The sequence below is a fragment of the Anthonomus grandis genome, chromosome 2 (assembly GCF_022605725.1).
Source record: "Anthonomus grandis grandis chromosome 2, icAntGran1.3, whole genome shotgun sequence".
NCBI lineage: Eukaryota > Metazoa > Arthropoda > Insecta > Coleoptera > Curculionidae > Anthonomus > Anthonomus grandis.
In genome coordinates this window covers 22,608,961-22,632,281 of record NC_065547.1, presented here as the reverse complement: position 1 = coordinate 22,632,281, position 23,321 = coordinate 22,608,961, and the positions used below count along the sequence as shown (strand labels likewise).

At 33.8% G+C, this 23,321-nt stretch overlaps 1 protein-coding gene across 7 annotated transcripts in view; it reads left to right on the top strand.

The window, feature by feature from the left end:
- The window catches only part of LOC126750147 (transmembrane protein KIAA1109), a 234,885-nt gene that overhangs the window by 142,941 nt on the left and 68,623 nt on the right, over positions 1 to 23,321 (top strand). For all 7 annotated transcript variants that reach the window (XM_050459660.1, XM_050459664.1, XM_050459662.1 and 4 more), the window contains 4 exons: positions 10,340 to 10,489; positions 12,060 to 12,302; positions 16,846 to 17,023; positions 17,083 to 17,664. In XM_050459660.1, the coding sequence (XP_050315617.1) occupies positions 10,340 to 10,489; positions 12,060 to 12,302; positions 16,846 to 17,023; positions 17,083 to 17,664 (1,153 nt within the window). The remainder of the gene's footprint in view (positions 1 to 10,339; positions 10,490 to 12,059; positions 12,303 to 16,845; positions 17,024 to 17,082; positions 17,665 to 23,321) is intronic.

Genomic DNA, 23,321 nt, shown 5'->3' with positions numbered 1-23,321 from the left:
TAATGAGCAGTTTCAATATAATACTACTTTATGCTAAACTCGTTTCTTAAAATTAGAATAAAGCTATATGTGAATCTAACAAAAAAGCCTTGTATTATTTCTTGAAAGCGAAAAGTGAGCATGACCTTATTAGGTTGTATACTTGAGAGTTTAACAAAAATACACTCTGATGGGCAAATAAATGACCTTCCTTTTTTTAAAACCTTCAGTTCTATTCAGTTGCATTTGAAATCTTATCTTATTAGGCTGTGACTATGTAAATCTTGTCTTGCTGTGAAATAATCTGAACGATATTTAGGGTACCTTTACTTGTAAATTCTCTAAATAATAACTGACCAAAATGTAAACCTGCTCTCTGTTCATATTTTAGTATTTTATTTTCAACATAGTTTTACGAATATATAAATACCTTATTCTCCTATTTGTGTACTTTTTTATACATATTTTGTAGTTAAGGTTGATGCGTAGGGTTCATTTAGGGCTCTAGTTTAGTTTAATATTTTCGTCTATAGTGTCTAGTTCTTAAGTAGTTCATCTTGTTTGAGAGCCTCAATTTAGGTTATTTAGGTTATATTATTGTAAATCCCTGTATTTTAATTTTTTTAGAATTTATATACTTGCTTGCTTTGATTGTTAATATTCTTTTGAAATTATTGATCTCTTTCAGCAAAAACAATTAATTGAATTATAAATATTTCTAAATTGTTCCATGGGGCTTTAAAAACGACGCGTTTTGTGACATTTTATTCAGTTTTAATTGTTTACTCAGTTTTTACCTTGGAAACAATTAAACGACCAATTTCAAAAGTCAACGTGAGTTAGGTTCGAGTTTTTGACGTTGCCAATAAATGTGTGTTCCTGAATTTCGCTAAAATATGTTGGTGTTATGTTGTCAAATTTCTGTTTGTTGAAAACAAATCTCTGAGCTTACTGAATTTTGTTCTTTATTTCAACAGTGAGGTAATTGTAAAAAACAACATTGCAATAACCCAGCTGTGACCAAGCAAGAGCCTTTACAAGCAGTAAATTGATATTTTTGGGTAAATTATGTTTAAATTGATACAAGCTTTTCAATAAAGCATACATGCAGGATAATTTCTTATTGTATATGTACGTGAAAGTTTAGGACCTCATCAAAAATGACACTAACATGTTTTGCTGATGCGGAATAAGGAAGGACATTGTTATTTATAAGCAAAGTAGTAAAATTAAATTAAATATTTTTTTTTCAATTGTATGAGAATCTATAAGTATTTGCTATTGTTAGCAATCAAAATGATGCCATGCTGTCTTGACCACTTAAATATTGAAGTTAAGTCCTCGTTAGTTTGCTACATAAATTGACATGCATCATGAGTAGGAAATCCGGATAACAGCTCTGGAATATCGCTAGTGTAGATGCTAAAGAATAAAGATCCGAGGATACTACCCTGCGGAACTTCATAACCAGTAACAATAGGTTCAGCCCTTGCTCCATCCAGTTCCACAATCTGTGTCCTCAGTTAAAGATAACTTAAAGGAACCATTTGCAAACACTCGCAGAGAAACAGAAGTTTATTGTAGCCGAAAGCATCTCATGATTTATGAGGTCAAAAGCCTTACTGAAATCTAACAGTACCAGGCAAGGAACACAGGAGGGGTCTATATTGGTTGATATTTTGGAAAAAAGATATTTACAAATTCAAGTAACATATTTAACACTATTAATTCAAAAATTTTGGCAAACATTAATAAAGGAGAAATTGGTCTTAGTTCTGAAAGATTTTCAACTCTATTTTGCTTTGGTAAGAGCTTGAAAATGGAAGTTTTCAACATTTGTGGAAATTTCCCTTTACCTAGAGATAAATTAAACAACTTTTTCAGAAATGGAGCAATAAGCTCAAAAGAATAAGATTATAACCTATTTGCTCAATACCTATAATTTTTGATTTTATTCTTTTAAATGACATGTATATATCATATAGTGAGATGTCTTTAAAAAAAAGTTCAACATTATTAAGCTTTTCCACCCTTGCATCCCGATAGAAATTCAGTAGCAAATTATCTATCGGAGTCGTTGACAACGTTTTTTTGATTATTCTTTATATTCCATATTATGTCTTTTAATTTATGTAATTTTTTTTTTGTACCCCTTTTATGTTTGTGAAGTTCAAATGTATACTTTTTTTTCACTACGAATAGCAAAAGACAGATAGTTCTTTATGTCTAGGTAGCAGTCTTTATGTTCAGTTTTGACCAGCTTTTTAAAGTTGCTAAAAACAGCTTATTTTAATTTAATGATTTGCTTTATTATATCGGTAATATAAGGCTTATACTTTTTCTTAATTACTGAATGTTTTAGAGAATCATGGTTATTGAAGATTTTCATTAGGATTATTACTGAAAAGTGTCACTTTATCATTTAAAAATGGTTGCTGCAAAATAGATTTATAATCTATATGCTGTACATCTAGCTCAAACTGCCTCTGATCGAACTATGTATTAGAATTTTATACGCGTGGCAATTTTTCTTTAAACGCTCTTTGTTTGAATACGGTAAGCCTAAGAGACTTTTGAGTATATTTTTTTAGGAAAAATGTCGTATCATAATGTCGTAAAAAAGCCATATCGGTGTAAATTACATTAACTAGCTGCTTAATAGCCAGGATTAAGGGAACACTCTATAACTTCTTTGCTGTCTAAGAAAACCTAATTTTCTATCTACACGTGTTACTTGAACACGCACTATTTGACGTATTTAATTTCGTTCTGCCTCTATTTCTTTCGCTTTAACGAGAAATTGTCCTAATTCCATTATTATCTTTCTAAATTTAAATGTGATGCCACATGTGTCTTTGCATATTTCGATAGAAAATGATATTCAAAAAAAGAATTATTCTCCATTGTCTATTTCTGACACATAACGAAAAGAAAACCTAACCATGGAAAATAGTTGTGATAGTGTTTTGTGTTTTTTGTGCTCGATAAGAATATGTAAAATTAGTAAAAAAGTTGCAGTTGTTTCCATTATTATCTTATTTGAAAATAAAATAAAAACAACAAATTAATGATGGAACAGTAATGTCATGACATTTTGTCAAATAAAAAAATAATAATTCCATGTATTTAGCCAGCTATTGAAAAAGTCTGCTTATACTTGATTTAGTTATTTTCTTTTTGTGAACTTATTTTTTAGCTGATTCTAATAAAGGTTACACCAACTTATTCGGAAAAAATTACGTCCAAAAAGTTATTCTTCCCATTAATGTGCCACTTTCAAAATAAATGATTAAACGTCAAATATATATAAAAAATAAAATACATTCTTGGATTTTACTTGGCTACCTTTCAGTATGAAGTATTGAAGATCCTTTGTGGCTGTAAATAGCCACCCACTATGCTGTCGAAAACACCGTCAAGGCAACCCACCAACCTCCGCCTGAAGCGTGACCAGTTCCAGCGAGAGAACGCTGTCACCGTTCACGCATCCCTAAAAATTAGCGAGGAAAGAGGGCCCGTTTTTTTTTTTCTTTTTCTTTATTTCAACTTTTCCTACAGATTTACATTTCTACTTTGCTCAAAGCTCACAATAATTCTTATTTACTTACTTACTAGTTTTCTTATGTTCTAATAAAGTTTGATTTATTAACAGTAATGAGCTTATTTCTACTTACACTGTTGTTTTTTTTTTGTATTACTGCGTGCTGGGATCGCTGTCCCTAACTACGCTATCCGCCCAGAACTCGATCTTTTGTCTGTCTGTCAAGTTTGTTTTACCGTTGTCTTGTCTAAGTTGTATTCTTAGGTCCCCGTAGTTCTCTGTTATCGTTTGTCTTGTTTGTATACTTTGTTCATTTTGGCAGGTGTACATTATATGTTCACTCGTTTCTACTGCGTTAACATCGCAATCGCAGTGACCCTCTGTATCTTTTAGTTTAAATCTAGCCAGATATCCTTTAAAGTTTCCATGTCCAGTTACTAATTGTGTGGCTTTGCTGGACAGGCTGATCTGTTCGTAACCTACTGTCTTGCATATATTGTATGTTGTTCTTCCTTTGTCGGTATCGTTCCAATATGTTTGCCAAGACGTTATTACTTGATCAGTTCTTTGTATCCGTCTTTCCTCTCGGGTTTTGTAATTGTACTGCTCGTACGGGTCATTTATAATGTTTCTTGCCGCGTATCTTCTTGCTATGTTATGCGCTTCCTTTATTTTCTGGTTTGTTCTTCTTGACCATTTTATTTGTGCACACCTGCCATCTTTTCTTAGTTCTAGTATTACTTTCACTAAGTGTGCGGTGAGTTTGTCTCTAGGTCTGTTATTTAGATTTGTCTCCGTCGCACTTTTACAGTCTGTGTGTATCGTAATGTGTTGCCCTTGCTGTTTTCCGATCGTTATGCCTTTTAGTATTGCCAGCATTTCTGCCTTTTTACTATTATTTGTTCTTGACAGCATTACCCCGGTTTCACTGATTCTGTGCCCGTTTCGGTACACTACCAGGCCCAGACCGCTGTTTCTTTGTCCATTACAGGCGTCCACCCATATTTCTACACTGTCTTGTGTGTCCGTAGGTACTTGTACGTCCACTAAACTTGGGTGTGGTCTGTCTGTCGTTCGCGTCTGTATTTTTAATATGTCTTCTTTATGTTGTGTGTAAGTGTTATGTCTTTGTCTTGCCTCGATCCAAGCCGGAGGAATCCCCGCTATGACTTGGATCGCTGCATTAGATGTTGTTCTGTACGCTCCGCTGCACAGCAGCAGAATTGGGCGTGTTGCGGCGTCTAGGTGACGCCTCCCCAATACCGTCTCTGCCCTGTGCCTCCACATTTCGGAGGCGTACAGAATCGCCGGCATTATCACTTTTAGTGCAATGTCTCTCACGATGTCTTTCCTGAATCCGTTTTTGTGTAATTAGTCCCGTGAGTCTCATGCTGATTCTATTGATCTTTGTTCTAATTGTTTTTATGTGCTCATAAAAGTTCAGCCGTCTATCTATGGTTAGTCCCAAGTATTTAATGTATTCCTTATGCTCTAGTCTGTCATTCTGTATTCTTATTGTCGGTTCGCGTATGTTGTTTCGTATAGGATGAACATTGTTTCTGTCTTTTGTCCATTGTAATTCAGGTTTGCCTGAGTCTCCCATCTTTTGCAGGCGTCCCAGATGACCTTCAACTTTCTTTCGATTGTTTTCACTGATTTGCCAGTTATGACAATCAGTTGGTCATCCGCGTACGCCTGCGAGTACGCCAGTTTGTCTGTTCGTGTTATGTCTACGTCTTGTTCTTTGAGCTGCTCGGTCCTGTATCGGATTTCCGCTTGTTCCAGCTCTCTGAACCATCCCTCCATAACTACTAGCCATAGGGTCGGTCCGTAGATTTCGATTCGGCGTTGTAGATTTCATGTTCCCCTATTTCTCTTTCCTGTCTGTCTTTGTATATTTTTTGTCTGTCTCTAATGTTTGTTTGTTCTTGGGAGTCCGTTTGTGGCGTATCTGTGCTGAAGTATTTATTTATTAAGTAATCGTGTGTTTCTTCCTCCGATTTTCTGTACGTCCCTTCGTCCTTTTTTATGTTGGTCGTTGGCTCCTTTTTTGTTCTTTTAAAGAACTTCCAAACTCGGTCCCAGGGATTATTTTTAGTCATGTCAGTCACCTGGTCTCGTATTGATTTAAGTTTGGCCATTTTTATGTTCTGTTTATACCTGTTTCTTTCCCTTGCGTATTGTTCTTTTATGTTATTATTGTTGTTGTTTCTACGCGTTCTTTGTACCAACGTCCGTAAGTATCTTAGATTTGTTCTTTGTCTACCTAGCTCGTCAGTCCACCATGCTTGCTGCTCGTGTGTCAGAAGTCTTGTCTTTATTCGTTTACATGCCATTTGTACTGTTTTTTGTAGGATCTCCGCCTTTTGTTCTGTCTGTTCTTTGTCTGTACAAGTCCAGTCTGTTTCTGCCAGTTTTTCTCTTAATCTTGCGTTTATCGCGTACCAGTCTGTATTTGTATAATCGTACGTTAGTTTATCTGGTTTGCGTTTCATTTGGACTTGGATCTTGTATGTTATGTACTTATGTCCACTCAGTGTTTCGTCCCCTAGTACATCCCATTCTGTTATGTCTATCCCTTTTGACATTGTGATGTCGATATAACTTTCCCCTCTGTTGTTTGAGAAGGTTGGTCCCTTGTATTTGTCGTTCACAATGTCATATCTATTTTCTACTGTCCAGTCTAGTAATTTTGTTCCTCTTTCGTCTGTCTTGTTTCCTCCCCAAGCTTCGTTATGTGTGTTTATGTCTCCTGCAATTACGGGATGGTTTTTTATTTCGTTTATCATTTCTGTGCAGGTGTCCAGTTTTGTGTTTTCTCTGCCACCTGGTTCGTCATAAACGTTCGTGATCGTTTATGATGCCGTCTTATGATCGTTTATGAGCCTTGCCTGTTCTGTCGGTTAATTGTATTATTGTTTTGTTTTTGTCGGTATATTCTTTCCTTGTTGTCGCTTGCAGTTTTTTGTAGTTTCCGTCTTTGTGACTCCTTCTTGTGTATGTCTTGTGTATCCCTGTAGTTGAAACTTTTTATATGGTTCTTGTATCATGATTATGTCTGGTTTGTATTGTGTTGCTTTTTCCTGTATCAGGAGAGAAGCTTCCCGTCCTCTGTCTACGTTGATCTGTAGTATTTTTAGAGCCATTATTGCTCCATAGTCCTCGTTTCCGTATCTGATTGTCCGTAGTCTACTAGATTTCGGCACCTCTCTTTATATTGTCTGTATACTGGGCAGCCTCTGTCTCTTACTGTGTGTCTTCTTAAGTCTTTTGTTACTCCTCTTTGTTTGCAGTTTTTGCAGTCGTACGTGTTTCTACATTCGTTCGGCATGTGTCCCTGCCTGTCGCATTTGAAACAGCGTATCTGATTGTCTGGTAGTTGGCACTTTTTCGCTGTATGGCCGAAGTTATGGCATTTAAAGCATAGGGCAACACTTATGTCTTCTTTTACAAAATAAGATTTAAAGTCCAGTACTATTCGTCCTGTCCTTAGTATGTGTCTTATTGTAGTGTTATCTGTTTCTATTATCAGATTTTCTTTGCGTGTGCGCAGACATTGTTTTCTGGCTACTAGCTTCCAGGTTTCGTTTTTGCCTGGGAATTTATTATCCAATTCGTGATTGTCCTCCTTTAGTATGTTTATGATCTCTTGATCGGTATAGCCTCTTTTTTCGACCCCAGTAATTTTTATTTTAGGTCTTCGCATTTCGTCTTTCGCTATTTGTACTTTGTCTTTATTTACTTCCAATTTATTCTTTACTCTCTCTTCCGCTTCCTGATCTTTTAGGATTACTTTCAGCCTGCCATCTTTCAGAGGGATTATCTCTATTATTCCGGCTCTGTCTTCTTTAAATATTTTTTTAAATAGTTTGGTTGTTTCTTTTGTTTCCTCTGTTCCTTCTTTCTTTATTATTAACTGAGGTCTATGTATGTCCCTTGTTCTCTTTTTTGGGCTTTCCCATTTTTTTATTTCAGTTCTTGGTCTTGGCTTTCTTTCTATCCTAGTTATATCTGCGTAGGTTTTTATTTTCTTTTCATTTTCGTTTCCTTTATCTAAGCGCCCTTTTTGCTTTCTTTTATTCTGAACCGTTTTCCATTCTTGTTCCCCATTGGTCTCATTCTCACTGTTATTATTGCTTTCCCTTTCTTCTATTTCAGATTCTATGTAGACTGTCTGGGTGTAAGTTTGTGTGTTATGCGTTTGTCTGGTTCCGCTCGTTCCAGGTTCCCCTATCTTTTTTGGTGGTTTGATAGGTTCCTTCCCCTAGTTTCTTTTTTGTCGGTCTAGTTTTCGTTAGTGATGATTTAGGTACCTCTACTTCTTCTTGTTGTGCTACTAGTTTCTCTGTTCCTTTACGTACGTGTGTGTCAACCCCTAGTTTTTCCCTTGATATTTGGTTTTTTTATTTCTTTGATCATTTTACTTTGTGCCTCTATCTTTTCTTCTAATCTTTTAATTTGTACGTTCTGTCCCGCGTTGCATGTAATTTTAATAATAATGTCTGTGATTTTCTCAATTTCAGTCCGTACGGTCCGTATGGTCTGTTCGTCTCTGTTGAATTGTATTTTACCACCTTTATATCTAGTTGTGGCTTGTATGATGTTATTCTTTGAGTTTATAACTTCATTAATTAGGTCAGCGATTCCAGCACTTTCTACATTTTTATTTGTGTTATTCGGATTGTACTCGGCATTGGACTGACTTGTTTCAGTCTCCGTTCCGCTGCCCTCGCCCGTTGTCGTAGTTTGAGTATTATTAATACTAGTATTGCGGCCTGGATTGGTGTTGCTTGTTCGACCTCGGGTAGCGGTTTGGCCTCCCCTTATTGTTTCATTGAGCGTCTCTTCGTACGCTTCTTCATACTCTGGTTCATCCGAGTCTTGCCACCTTGTTTTTGGTGGATTTCTATCTGGCGTCAAGTAGATTTCGTCTTCATCCGTCGTGTCTATTACGTTTGTAAACAGGTTTCTTTCCAATTGCTTAAGGAAAACCTTTTGCGTCCCAATCAGCGCATGGGCCTGTTCCATCGCTGTTGGTGTTTGTTGGCGACCTGTTTAGCTTTGGCTTTCTGGCGAAAGGACTAGATCCATCTTGATCGTCCTCCCGTCTCTGCCGCTTTTTTGTGTCTGTGTTTGTGTTAAAATAAAATACAATCGAAATTAATTTCCTATAGTTTCTAGAGACAAATTTAATATTTTTAACTTATTCGATCAATAGACGAGGTTTCATTGAGCGGCCGCTGAGATCTACGGACTAAGTCCTTAAGTCCTTTAGATTACTTTCTGTGCTTGAGCATTTGAAAAGTAAAGTTTTTAGTATAGTCCTTTTATTCTTACTTGAAGGAGCCAAATATTAAGCCACCGCAAAAAAATATATTGAACTCTGCCGCCGTCAGAGGCGTGCTGTTGTTATAAAGCGGCTGCCTAATATAATAAAAAAATCTTAATATTTTCAATTCAGTTTTTTTTATAGTTAGTTTAATAGTTTTACTAACAAAATTAACTTTCAATCCTTTTATCAGTTCTAGATCTGTTTCTTGGTTTAACAGATTTAGAATTGATACTATTAAAATGTATTGTTGTAAAGCTTCCATGGGTTATAGTTTTAACGTTATACATTATTTTATGTTAGGAATCCAAATAATTAGGTATTTTTAAGATAGAGATCATTCTCCAGATATTAAATTTAATTTAAAATATAATGTGATTTGAAAATTCACCTATTATATTATTATATTATAACACTTACATACATATATGCTTACTAATATTTAATATTCTAAAAGACTCTCTTCAGAACTAGAATCGTCATCGGCAGGCCGAATGATTATATTGGGGTGTGGGGTGATAAAACCGTATATTTGTTTTCTGTTTTAATTGCGCGTTCTACCCAATTTTCCATACTTTCGAATTCTGCAATAGCTTGGCGTATGTTGTCAATAGCTACCCCACTCAATATTACTGAACTGTTGCACTTTCGAAGCAATGTTCTTAGTTTTAGTAAAATTTATGAGATCTTGTTTTTTAAAACTAGTTATTGGTATTTTATTTAAAATACCAATAACTATTTAACTTGAATGGCAAGATGCATTATTAATAACATTTTACTGATTTTGGCAGAGTTGATTAGAGAACCATTTTTCAAATAATGCCGCAGTCATAACTTCATGGTAATCAGTCTATCGGTCTTTTTGTCAGCAGGCTTTCACGTTAATTCATTCTTTTATGGTAATTCAAGTGAGAATAAAACTACTAGACGAAGATCTTTGTACATTGTCCTATCTCTTCATAGCAAGAGAGTTGTTTAATTTTAAAGGAAAGTTTTGTTACTATGAAACCTATACTGATTATTATTTTTAGGAATAATCCTTTATTATTACATTTCTAGGAATTATAAAATCAAAATAAAATTATTAAAAAAAGTTTCAAAAATTAAAAAACTTCAAGGAGTTTCTAAAAACCTCAAGGAAACTACATCCCCCTTTTAAGTCCCCCTAGAAATTAAAAAATGACATGTTCTAACGTTTTTCCCAAAAAATACCAGGAGAGTCGCAAAGAGGAGTGCTACTTTTTTATAAGACTATCTCAAAGACCTTACATATATAACTTATTATTACAATAATATATTTTTTAGGTGTTATTTTCTGTGAACCGGAATATTTATAATACTTTCATATTATTGTAGTAAAGTTTTGATGGTATGTCAACATCATCTTCTGGAGTACAGATACCACCATATACTTCTTAGTAATAAATATTTATAATTTATTTATTGAATTTTTATTGTATGATAGTACTAGCAAATTATTCATTTTATAGAGTCTCAGCATAACAGCCGCTCTGTTGCCTTCCCTGCAAGCCCAATATAAAATGGATCAAGTTAACAGCACAGGTTTTACTGGTAGTAAAGCCAAATTTACCATAGATTTACCGCATCATAGTTTGAGCTTTACAACTAAATTACCTCAAGTAAGTTTTTTTTCAATAGAACTAGGCAATATATATACAGGGTGTCACATAAATAATGGTAAATAATCTAATAGCAGATTCCTTTAAAAAAAAAGAATATGGTTAAGTTAAATTTTCTCAATCCGATAGTCAAAGATAACCAAGATACAGGGTGATAAACTTAATATAATTTTTTTGAATTTTGGCTATAAATTTACCATTTGTTCTTCGTTTTTCATCATCAGATTCTAAAATGTATTTCTTGAGAGAAACACATAAAATAATGAGAGGTACGTCAAAATTATAGATACAATTAAAAAAAAATCTAATTACCTTACGTTACACTACATAGCTACGATGTTTACATGGAAGATAATGATAATGGTAATAAAATTAACAGAATAGTAAAAGTCATGACATCTACTGAGCGCATTTTAAACTAAGTTTTGAACATGGGATCTTCCGTGAAAAATATGTATAATTTTGACTTTAACTATTCTCTCAAGAAAAAATAAATTTTAGAGTCCGATGATGACGAGTGAACTCTTTATCGAAATACATTATTCTTGACAAAAAGATTGGCATTTTCATTTGTGGAGAGAAGTCTTCTCGACCTTCCTAACCCGCTATATTATAGCCACTCTACTTCAAGAATGGACTTCTACTTGCAAATCATTCTTTTTTTAAAGAATCTGCTGTCATTTACCATTGTTTATGGGACATCCTGTATAATCATATTTATAAAGTTTAACAGTTAGACCGGATAATACTACTCCTAAATAGTCCCTAATCTTAGGATGTTAAATTTTAAAAAAAACCCCTTCCATGCAATGCTCTTTCTGCCCATTATTTCTGACTTGTATTCCTTTTGCATTTTCAAAACAACTTTACTTAGATTCTGACATGTGATAATACAAAAATACATGAAAATTAACACCGGGATCTTTCCGAATCAAGGACCTTTTCATGACCATGGGATGCATAAAATATAATATGGAAGAAAGCGAAAAATCTCTCTTGGTGCATATATGACTGGAAGAAATTGTGAAAGTGATCATAGATAGGCGCGAAGCTAGCCTCACAGAAATGATGGTAGCTGTACCCAAAAAATATGAAAACATCATGTTATCATTTACCGATGAAAACTCGTATATGATTTGACCATTTTAGCAGGAAGACGATCCCAACAACATATTTAATAAATAATGGTGATATTCGAGCCCTGACTTAAACCCAATTAAAAACATTTGGATTAATCTCAATTAAGCCATACACAAATTAAACATTAACATCTACAAGGAAGGGTTTTCTTCAACAAAATATTAAGATCGATAGGGTAAATCATAATTTAAGAATTTTACTAGAAAAAGGACAAATTAAAAGGAAGTACTGATATGTCGGTCCACCACTATATTAAATAGTATGTAGCAAATAACCTAGCGTAATATTTTTCTATAATACATTTATCTTCCAAAATTTTGATCCTTTTTTTATATTTTTATATTGTATTATTAAATATGTACTGTAATTTTTATTCTAAAGAAAATCTATTAAGATAATTTTATATATTATTTAAAACATCTGCCTATAGGGATATACAAGTGACAAAACCGAGGCAAACCTTCCATCCGAAGCAAGTATTGCTCTTCCAGCAGTTCACGTTATAGCTGAGTACATTCCTGAAACCACTGCCAACGGTTTAAGAAATCCTGAAGGAGTGGTTTTTCGACAAGGTGGATACTTGAATGCCAACGCAGATATTGGCGTTTTCGAACATAGTTTAACCACAGACTTACTAAACCATCTTGTGTTTGTGCAGAAAGTTTTTATGACGGTAAGATTGTTTTATTTTTACAATACCTGACAAATTCATCTATTTAAAAAAAAATGGTAGGTAATAGCACAAATCAATAGTAACTTATCTTTCCTAAATTTTAATGAATAATGATGACTTTTAAGTTTCACCTTAAAATGGCATTACAAAATAAGGGGAATATCTTCTATTTTAACTTACTTGATTAATTTTAGCTTTAAAATAGGCGTTTTTCCAAACTGTCTCAAATTGGGTGTAGTTAAACCGTTATTTAAAAGTAACCCTAAACAGAAATTGGTAATTAACGATTATTAATACCGAATATATTTAAGTTCTTTGAAAAAAATATCAGGCAATGCATCGGATATTTTTTAGAAAAACACTAACATCTTATCATTGAAGTAATATATACTCGCCGGCACAAAATTCCGCCACCCTGAAATATTGGCCAAGTTTGATGTTTTATAATTTTTTTTTTTTATCAGATTCTAACGATTTTGCCATCAGTTTTTAGATACATTTGTTGTGATTTTTCAAAATCATTTTGTAAAGTAGCATTTTTCGATTAGGCTATATTATACAAGAGTAAAACAAACTGTTCTTTTTTCTCGTAATTTCAAAAGACCCTGTAGGAAAATTAAGATGGATAATTCTGTTTACATACTGTTCCTTGTAATCTTTGATATATTCTAAGCATTTCGATTTTTGATTCATTCCATTATCTTATTTCTGCTGCAAGCTGCAAATTTTTTATTAGTATTGGACTTGAAATTTGCCAAAAAAAAAGCGATTTTTTTCATCTGTATTAAAAACGCTTATAGCGATTTGAATGAAATTTTCAGGTTTTAAATGATAGGTGGCACGGCAACTTTCTGAGCTATTGCAGGTAATTTGACTTATTCAGGGACGGACTTGCAGCACATGTACGTTAAATTTTTTATAAAAAAAGGCCACTGTTTTTTTGAAGAAAATTTTTTTTTCTAAATGTTTTGTTTATTTTGTACAAAATACAGCCCTTGCATTTTTGCACTCGGACGCACTGTTTTTGTGCAAAAAAATAAAATCCGTACAAGGATCCTTCAAAACTTTTTTGTCACAACGAAAAGTTTAATATCATTACAATAAAAAATAAATAATTTAAGTAAACGATAAACAATTAAAGGAAACAATTTAAACCGAATGCTCATAGTGTCCTCCATGCATTTCCACGCAAGATGCACGCGAGGAAAGACCCCCTGGATCGTTTCTCAGAAAATTCGCAGCCATCACAACTCTAGCAACTAGGTCTTCACTGCTGATTACAGGTGTTGGGTAGATAAGCTGTCGCCAAGAATAGCTGCTCAAACATTAATGTGAAATTTCTGCTGATTCTCTCTCATGTGTTTAGCATTCGGGTTTTGATAGCTCCACTCGTGTTTATTGCGAGGATTAAATGATCCCTCGCGCGAAAATCCTTGTTCGTCACTTGTAAGGATTAAACCTGGAAATTTTGCGTTTTGTTCTGTTTAACAAAGAAACCTTTCGCAGAACTCAAGACGATGAGGCGCGTCTCCAGGAACAAGATGCTCAACCCTTTATAGTTTAAACGGATGAAGATTATGGCTTTGTAATACTCGGTGCACCGTGTTTTTGACAAAACCAGTTGCTGATTCTGCGTTTGGGCATTTCACGATGTGGAAGCATTTCCTCGGGCTTCTCCATACGAAATTTCTTCCACGAAAGATGTATATCTGCAAGCTCCACCAATCCAAAGCGAATCATTTTTACCAGTTTTATTTTAAAACAGTTAGAGACAATTAATTAATAGCTAATTAATTAGTTTAATTACTACTAAATTAGTGATAATAATAAAAGCGATTAGTGATTATAATAGTGATAATAATAAATACTTTTGTTTAATTTTTGTCACTAATTTTTCTTTTGGTCATGTTATCGCCTTTGACAGCATTATTTACAATGGTATCTCGATCTTTTGCAAAAATTGACTTTCGATCTGATCTCCTAAAAAAAGTGATTCCCTACCGTAAAAATACGATAGTAGGTACGCACCGACACTAAGAATAACAAAAACATGTACACACTTTCTTATTATTATTTATTTAATGCAGATTATGAAAAACTGGCTAAAATTTTCCGGAAATAACAAAAAACTAATAAAATAAAGAACCGAATATGGATTTTATTTTTTTGCACCAAAACGGTGCGTCGGAGCGCAAAAATGCAAGTGCTGTGTTACGTGTACCTGCTTATTTATAAAAAAATGTAAGGTACATGTGTAGCAAATCCGTCCCTGGACAAGTCAAATTACCTAAAATTCCTCAAAAATTTGTTTCACAACCTATCATTTAAAACCTAAAATATTCATTTAAATCGCTTAAAGCCCTTTTAATTCAGTGGGAAAGGAACGTTTTTTTTTGCAAAAATTTTAACGAGGAAGGAAACGAGGCACTGCCGACCATCGATGTCTTATTCCAACCTACTTTTTTATGGTTTCTGTATATACTGTATCATTTTTGACCATTTGAAAGGGGACACCCTGTATAAATAATTTTATATTGCAAAAAGCACAAGTAATAAGTTTTGCAGATGATACAGCCATTTTTTATAAGGGGAACAACTACATTCTCAAAGACAGAATTAATTTTTTTTCAAATAACCAGCGTTCAATTCAATTTTAATTTTATTAACAATTTGAAAGACTAGTGACATGTCAGATAAGAGTGTTTTAAGAGTAGAAACTATATTTTCCGGTATATATATTCATAGAAGTTTTAAACCTGTCAGAAACCTAGCACTCCTCCAACGAATCCTAGTTCTATATGTTAATAAAAGAAAATAGATTTTTACAAAGGCAGATAATGCCTCAGCAGTTATCGACCCGTTAGCAAGCCCTTTATATTAATAAGTTAATTACGTAATGATTGAGTTCAGATAATTTTGAAAAACTATAGAGGGTCTACTTCTGCCTTTTTTGATAAGCCAAACCTTAACAATTTTATTAATAAACTATAGTTTTTTAAACAAACAACTAAAGGTTATATCCGTTAAATGCGGGAACGCATTTTTTTTTGGTTTACCTAAAAATCATAAATGTGTTTTATTTCTTTTATTTCCTTGATTACAATCTGTCAGTTATAAGGTGTGTTAAATAAAATTTTAAGAAACAGCTAATTTCAAAGAATATGTTTTACACTGTTGAATTTGGCAATTCTTTGGAATATTTAAATATTTCCGGGCAGGTAGTATGTTTTTTCTTATTTAAGTTGCAAACCTTCTTAAGAATCAGAGAAAAAAAGAAAACTCCAAGACTTGGAGTTTTCTTTTTTTCTCTAGTTACGTAGGTCTCTTTGAGATAATGGACGAGTTCTTTCAATTCTTAAGAATCTCCTTTCCCACTTGTTATTGTAATTGAAAACTTACTCTTATTACTTTCTACTATTTTGCAGCATAATTCTTTCCATTTACGAATTATATATTTCATACGAATTGTTTTGGATAGTCTTGAAAAAAATCAATAGAAATTTAAAAAATTTGGTTTTGTTTTAATCAAGTACTATTTATGGATATTTTAATTAAAAAACTGGCTAACAAAATAGGATTTTGCGTTTCTTGACAACCTTCAGCAACGGAAAACATAAGTTAATATAATTAAAAATCGTTAAATACACATTTTACTTTTTTTTAGTTATTTTAACATTTCAATTTCAAATACTGCTTTAACAAAGAAATATTTACAATATCAAATATTAACAAATAATAACAAATCGCAATTAACAACTTTTATCTACTCAAGACAATCAATGAAATTTTATTAAATCATATAAATATTAAAATTTTAAGAGAACAAAATAATCATAAAATTTTAACCTATTTAGGACGGATTTTAACAGATGCGTAGAATATTCTTACCTTATAATGTTTCTTTACTATTTAAGACTGATTGATTCTTGTGACTAAGCATTTTAAATCTTTGTTAGCGTGTACTGATGGTTCCGCGATTTACGTGATACAATGAGGTGGAAAAAGGTGCACTATGAAAATCAGCTTTTGTCAACATCTTATAACATTTTAGCACAACAAGTTATTCAAACTTGTTAAAAAGATAAATTCCTGGATATTTCCGAAAAATTATAAATTAACAGTGTTTAAAAGCGTAGACATCACTTGTTACAATTATAGTTTTGAACCTCATCTCATCTATAAGAATTTGCACCTTTAGTACCCAATAACGCAAAACTTACTTATCAGATTATTACTTATAAGAGACATTTATCTACTTATTGCCAAAAATATAATTCTTTGGTAATTAATATTTTAGTAGTTCATACTTGTTGGAGTTTAACAGATGCCGGTGCTAGTCAGTATTTTAATATTTTATTTTTAAAGCATTTGTTATTGTTGTGTGTAGTAATATAAGGGCCAGTTTTTGCAAATGAAACATTTTTTGCAACATTGCATAATTAAGAATTCAAAAATTAAGAATGATCCTATTGCTTTGTGTTTCCACCCCCGTAGTTTAGTGTACTATATACGAAAGACTACTATATGAAAACATATGTTTTAGGAAGTAAACGAGGTAGTACAAAAGGTTTATGGAGGTGAAAGACCAGTGCCAATTTGGTTAGAAGATACCGAAGAACCTTCTACCTTAAATAGGCTCTTATTTTCTTTAGTTATAAAGATACAGAGGATACAGCTGACCGCTACTACAGCAGGTAGTTCTGCGGTTAGGTTAGAAACAGGTAACTTGTAACATTAATAATGTATCAAATGCCTTATGTGTGTTTTTTCTTTGTTTTAGGTGCAGTAGTGCTAGAACTTTCCAATCGCGTCCAGAACGTGTCAGGATCAAATCCAAGTAGTACCTCAGCTAGACTCTTTGGTAAAGCTCAAGTAGATCTAAATCTTTCTCTCGGTCAGATTATTCGAAACGCTGTATTTGAGGAGGCAGACATCGAATATCAGCACGTGGCATTTTTCAATACACAAATTGTTCTACGTAACGCTTTTCAAGATGAAATTGTAGAGGGAGAAGATAAAGAAGTGGTCCTTATAACATTAAAACGACCTTTGATATACGTCCAGCCCGTTGCCGTAGATAAAGCAATCCTGGTGTGGTTAAATTATAAAAATGCTTATGATTATTGGAATGAGAAACGAGCCAACTTAAATAGAGATGTTAAAGAAGAAAAGTTCCAATTAGGACAGATAACTAGTCAATTGGGTACGCCACATTTAGGAACTTTATTTTTGCAGTTAACTGTTGAAGATATGGGTATTTGTTTGCCTCTGAACCATCTACCAATGACTTGGAATGTTAGGTCGGGATATGAAGATAGTAGAGGAGCAGTGGTTGTTACTTTGGAGAATACTAGCATATCAGGTAGGTTTAGATAAACGAGCATTCATATTTCTTAACTTTTAAGTTGGAAGTTGCAAACTTTTTCAACCAACATTTTGCATCGGTACTTACTCATGTCAAAGTTCACATGATTCTCCGGAAATTATTTCTTGTAAAAAGTCTTTAAGTCTGGGAGTACTCCAGGTCTCTGTTACTAATGTCTTTAATGGGTTGAATGAACTAAAGCCGAGTCGTTTTTATGGTTTCCTTCAAGACATGTAAATTTTTTAAGTTTTATGTAATATTTTTGACCCATCATTAATAAGAGGAATTTTTCCAGAATTTTGAAAAAAAATATATGTTTTTATTAATTTTTTTAAAATGGAAATTGGTCAAATATTAAAAATTATCATTCTATATCAAAGAGACCATCTCGAAAATATTTGAGGCATTTCTAGCTAATGAAAGTTGGTCTATTGTTGATGATAGAGTTGCTCTGCTGTTCAAGCATGTACTGTTCACCCGTAATGAACAGTATGGCTTCATGAGGGGTCAATCCACCATTACTAACCTTTTATGTTATGAACAGGCTTTGTGGCAAGGAGGCTTTGGGCATGGTTGATTCAATTTATACCGATTTTTAGGTTGACCTTGATTGATTGATTTGTGATATGGTGCATTGTCTTGGTCGAAAATATTTTTTTTCTTTATACGGGGTCTTTTTTCCGCGATTTTTTCCTTTAAACGCTCCAATAAAGTTATATCATAATCGCTATTGATTATTTTACTTTTTTTGAGATTTAAGTCTATGATTACGATTCCATGAGCATCCCAAAATATAGACGTCAAAATCTTCCCAGCAGATTCTTCTAAAATAAAGCGTTTTTGGTCTCTTCGGACGACTTCCACTAAACTTTTCACAAGTAGTGGATCCAAGTTTTATCCATCGTTACTTACCGATGCAAAAAGTCCTTTTTATTACGTTTGAATACCTCCAACCACTCCAAATCACATACCTTGTTGTCTTTTAGCTCACATTTTCTCTATAGACAAATATTCATGTACAATAGTAAAAACGCTGCCATTTGATATGCTTAAGGTATCAAGGTATCAGCTATCTCCTGCCATTTCGGTTTTCGATTATAAAAAATCGTTTTGTGCACTTTTTTGACATGTTCCTGTGTGACAACCTGTTTTGTGTGACCCGAGCGTTCACTATCATCGGTGCTTGTAAGGCCTGATTTAAATTCGCGAAACCAACTGTTGACTGTGATGGGGCAGAGTCCGGATAACACCTTTGTAGCCACCTCTTGAACGGATTTTTTTACATCAAATAACAATGATAAATTAACACACGAAACACCTAAATAACCGGAGTCATTTGAAAGTTAACACTTTCCGAAAATAATGTGCGTTTTGTTATAGTAGTGTCTATGCCTTACCTTGCGAACCTATTGACCGATGTGTCATAATAAGTTTATTAGACAAAATTTGTTCAAACTTGTAAGAAAAATTGATGATTTTTCGAAACATCGCTTGCTGTAAGTTAAGATCGATACAATCTACTACACTTACTAACAAAGTGAATTAATCAAACTTTTGTTTTTATCACATTATTGCGCAAATAGAATGTATAATATATAATAGTCTTGAATATTGTAAAATTGTGAATGAGTGGTCTTTCAGAATGTGATAATTTTTAGCAGTCTTTACATTGTTAACATACATCAGAACTGTTTTTAGCCAATTTATCGCAAAAATGACTGAAAATTACGTGGTTATGGTTGTATTTTTTATACTATTCCATATAATTATTAGTGTGCAAAATTAGTGACCAAAATTAGTGAACTGTAAAGATCACCTACAAATGTTCTCAGTCGATCGCCAGGCTAATTTTTTAAATTAAAAGTGCGCGAAAAATTGTATTTTGATTTGGTATACTTAGGATAATCATAACTGAACTTCGCAATAGAATGGCCATTCGTCAAGCAGTGTGTAATTTTCACACATTTGAGTTTTCCTAGTCACGACTGTCAATATTACCATATTTCATTAATAATCTGAATTCGAATTATTGTAAACGAGTATACACTATACAGTGAAGAGTTTGCGTTACTTATGAATATACGCAACTAATCGCTGTATTTTTTTATCTATATTGAAGCAATGCAAATAATAATGATCATGATGATAATGATGACGACAACGTTGATGATGATAATAATAATAACAACCTTAGAACATTGAATACCTAGAATAAGCCTAGCTGCAAACCATACCCGAAGTTGTTTAAGTTTACCATCTCTCAGACAAAGATGTCAAATCAATTTTTCATACAATATATATTTTCCTTCATCCAGTGAATATTTTTTAATGTGTTAGATTTTGTAACAGCTAGAAAATATACTATTTAAAATTTCCATTTATTTGCTAGTTAGCAATATATACTTTGTTAGTCAATAATATACAGATTTGCGAATGAATCACTACACATATAAAGTTCCTAACAGGTGAGATGTTGCAACGCCGCCGGCGCGATAGTACGCTGGTGTTCGAGGTTCGAGCTCAATTATTTTAAATTTTATTTTAGAAAACGTGTGACGTCGGTGGGGACTGTATCTCTTGCAGCAAAATTTAAAAAATATTACATGGCATTGATATTATGAATATTTTTTTAATGCAGGAATTCCATGTGGAAAACCCGTATAGATTCGTAATTACAATTTTTTGTGTTCTGTATTGCATATTGAAAATTAAAGCGTTCTTATTAAAATAAAATATAAACTCTAATAAAAATAGAATGTAAACATTATAATAAAAAAACAGAAAATAAAACTCTAAATAATGAACCTAACAAATAATTCTTTAAGGCTCAAAAAGACCTCCTTTTTTAGCTAAACAAAAGGTTAGCCTATCGTAAAAGCTGTTTTTTACTTCCAAAAGAGTTTGAAGTAAAATGGAATTGGCAGATTCAATAATTTTGTTTATTAACTCCTCTAAATTCGTTGACCTACTATTATGATGTTTATAAATAGTCTCCTTAAGATAACCCCACGAATGAAAGTCATTTGGTGACAAATCGGGTGATCTTGGGGGCATTTACCATTGCCAGTTCCACTAATAAGGTGGTTAGGAAAAGTTTCTACTTGTTAAAAATTCTTTTATTCTAACTGCATTATGAGCAGGACAGCCATCTTGTTGAAAATAGACTGATTCCAGGTCTATATCAGGGAGGAGTTGAACGGCAGAAAGAATTGGGTTTTGTAGCAATTCAAGGTATTTTTCGGCGTTCAAAATCTCATCAATGAAAATGGCTCAATAATATGTATGTCCAAAATGCCAGCATAAACATTCAAGTTTTGAGGGTACTGAGTATGTGACTCATAACTTCTGTGCTCGTTTTCCTGAGACCAGTAACTAACAATGAAAGGATTATGTTTACCATGCAATGGAAAAGAGAACTCATCTAAAAAAAAACATTTCTAAGATTTTTTTCCATTTTCCATAATATTTTCACAGAATGCCATCCTTCGCCATTGGTCTTCCGGAAACACCTCCTGAGTTTTGGATCATTCAAAATATTTGTATCCATGTTTTTTTCAAATACTATATTTTAAAAAAACCAGGTTCAGACCCATCATTCGTCATAGCCCACAATACGGCAAAACAAACAATCAAAACCTGGTGCATAACAAAGCAAAGCACTACTGGGAGGGACCACCAGGGCACAACCTTGCGAAGGCTTTCATACCGGATGCAACAAGGAAGGTAACAAATTCCATAAGGGGCAGAAAGTATTAACAGAAACTAACAGAGTATAAGTATCTAAAAGCCCTAATGGGAATGTATACCGGCCACTACAGATTGCGTCACCACATGAATAAGATTGGTTTGGCGAAAATCGCCGAATACAGACTGTATATGCAGGAAGACGAGACTGCAGATGTCCGGCACCAGAGAGGATCAGGCAGGCCATCTTCGGCAATGCCTTACTTAAGACGGAAGACATTAAGAATGCTTCTCCCAATCAAATTATCGAACTTTTAAAGAGGGCGGACTTGATTGGGGAAGTATAAACACCTAGGAGTAAGCCACAATAGTGCTAGGGTCGCAGTGGAGGAATACAAGGTGTCCCACTCACACCTAACCTAATCTCCCTACTCTACTTTTCAATTGTTCGTTCTAGACTTGAATATGCCTCGCCTGTATGGTCACCTTTTTATTCTAACCATGTGGAAACAATTGAAGACGTTCAAAACATATTTATTCGTTCCCTAACTTTAAGGCTGACTGTTCAATATTAATATCAATGATAGATATCAAAATACTGCTGTGTTTAGTTTGCCTTTTTAGCATACTAATTACGATTTCTTTTCTCCAATTACCAGAATGATGAGGACATTTACTCTAAGATAACTCAAGATTCTTGACAAATATCTTTCTAGATAACTCTGTTAATTCATTTCAATTAAAAATTAAGAAACTATTACTTTTGCTTTAATTTTATTCATTTTCTTATTTTAATTATTTGTTATATTCTTTTCCCTATTTTATTATTATTATTATTATTATTATTATTATTGTATTTTTTATCTCATTATCTCACAGCCATGGCTCTGCGGTTGGTTTGGAAGAATCACCGGGTACATTCCATGCACCTGGGTTGATCCTCCTTTACATTTTAGCACCTTGCTGAGTATGTGCGCAGTGCTCAGCACAACAGTTTCTGTAGGGACATCAGGTTGTGCACACCGGGTTTCATGGCTTCTGTTATTTTGTTTGAGACTATCCGGTGTCTGCGATTACTATGGGAACTACTGTGGTCTTCATGTTCTACATCCTTTATACTTCAATTTGGAGATCTTTGTATTTGAGACATTTTTCGGAATTTTTTCAGTGATGTTATAATCAGGTGGGATAGCGACGTGTATGTGTTTGATTATTATGTCCGCCTTATTGACTTTGATGGTTTGGTCAGTTTGGATCTGTGTGTCCCAGATGACGGTGACATTTTAGGTATTCACAACAGGTTCTGGAGCATGCTCGTTTCACTTATTACCGACTGATACGATGTACACTTTACTTACGTTATAGTGTAGGTGCGCTGCTACAAAGTTGTGTCGCTCTATGTAAGCTTCTTTTGCAAGTATCCTGGCACCCTGATACTCTATTTTGGATTGTTTCATTGGGTAGCCGGCAGAATCTACACTTGCGGCCTTTGCCAATTTTCATGATTTTCATGGCAAGTGCTTGATCCTGGCAAGCAGTGATGAGCGCCTCGATTTCGCTTTTGACGTTTGCGGTTGTTAGCCACCTCAATGTTTTCTTTCTGTCGCCTGTAGACCATGCCCAGATAGTTATCTTTTTCTTCCTTTAGTTTCAGGTAATTGTTCAGACCTTTTTTGCTATGGAGTAACTTGCCTCAATGCTTATCATTTCACGACCGCCGTCCCTTCTGGGAATGCAGAGTCAGTCGACATCTGATCTCGGATGTAGCGCTCTGGTGTTTTCGTATCCATTTTTCTCAGTTCTGCCTTCGTCCATTTTCTTATGCCATAGCTAGATTGGATGACAGGTACAGCTAAGGAATTTATGGCCGTGATCTTATTTTTAGCGTCTAGCTCTGAGCTCAATATGCAGCGGATTCTTCGGGTATATTCCTTATTTAGTTTCCTTTTCATTTGCTTTTTTTGTACTCC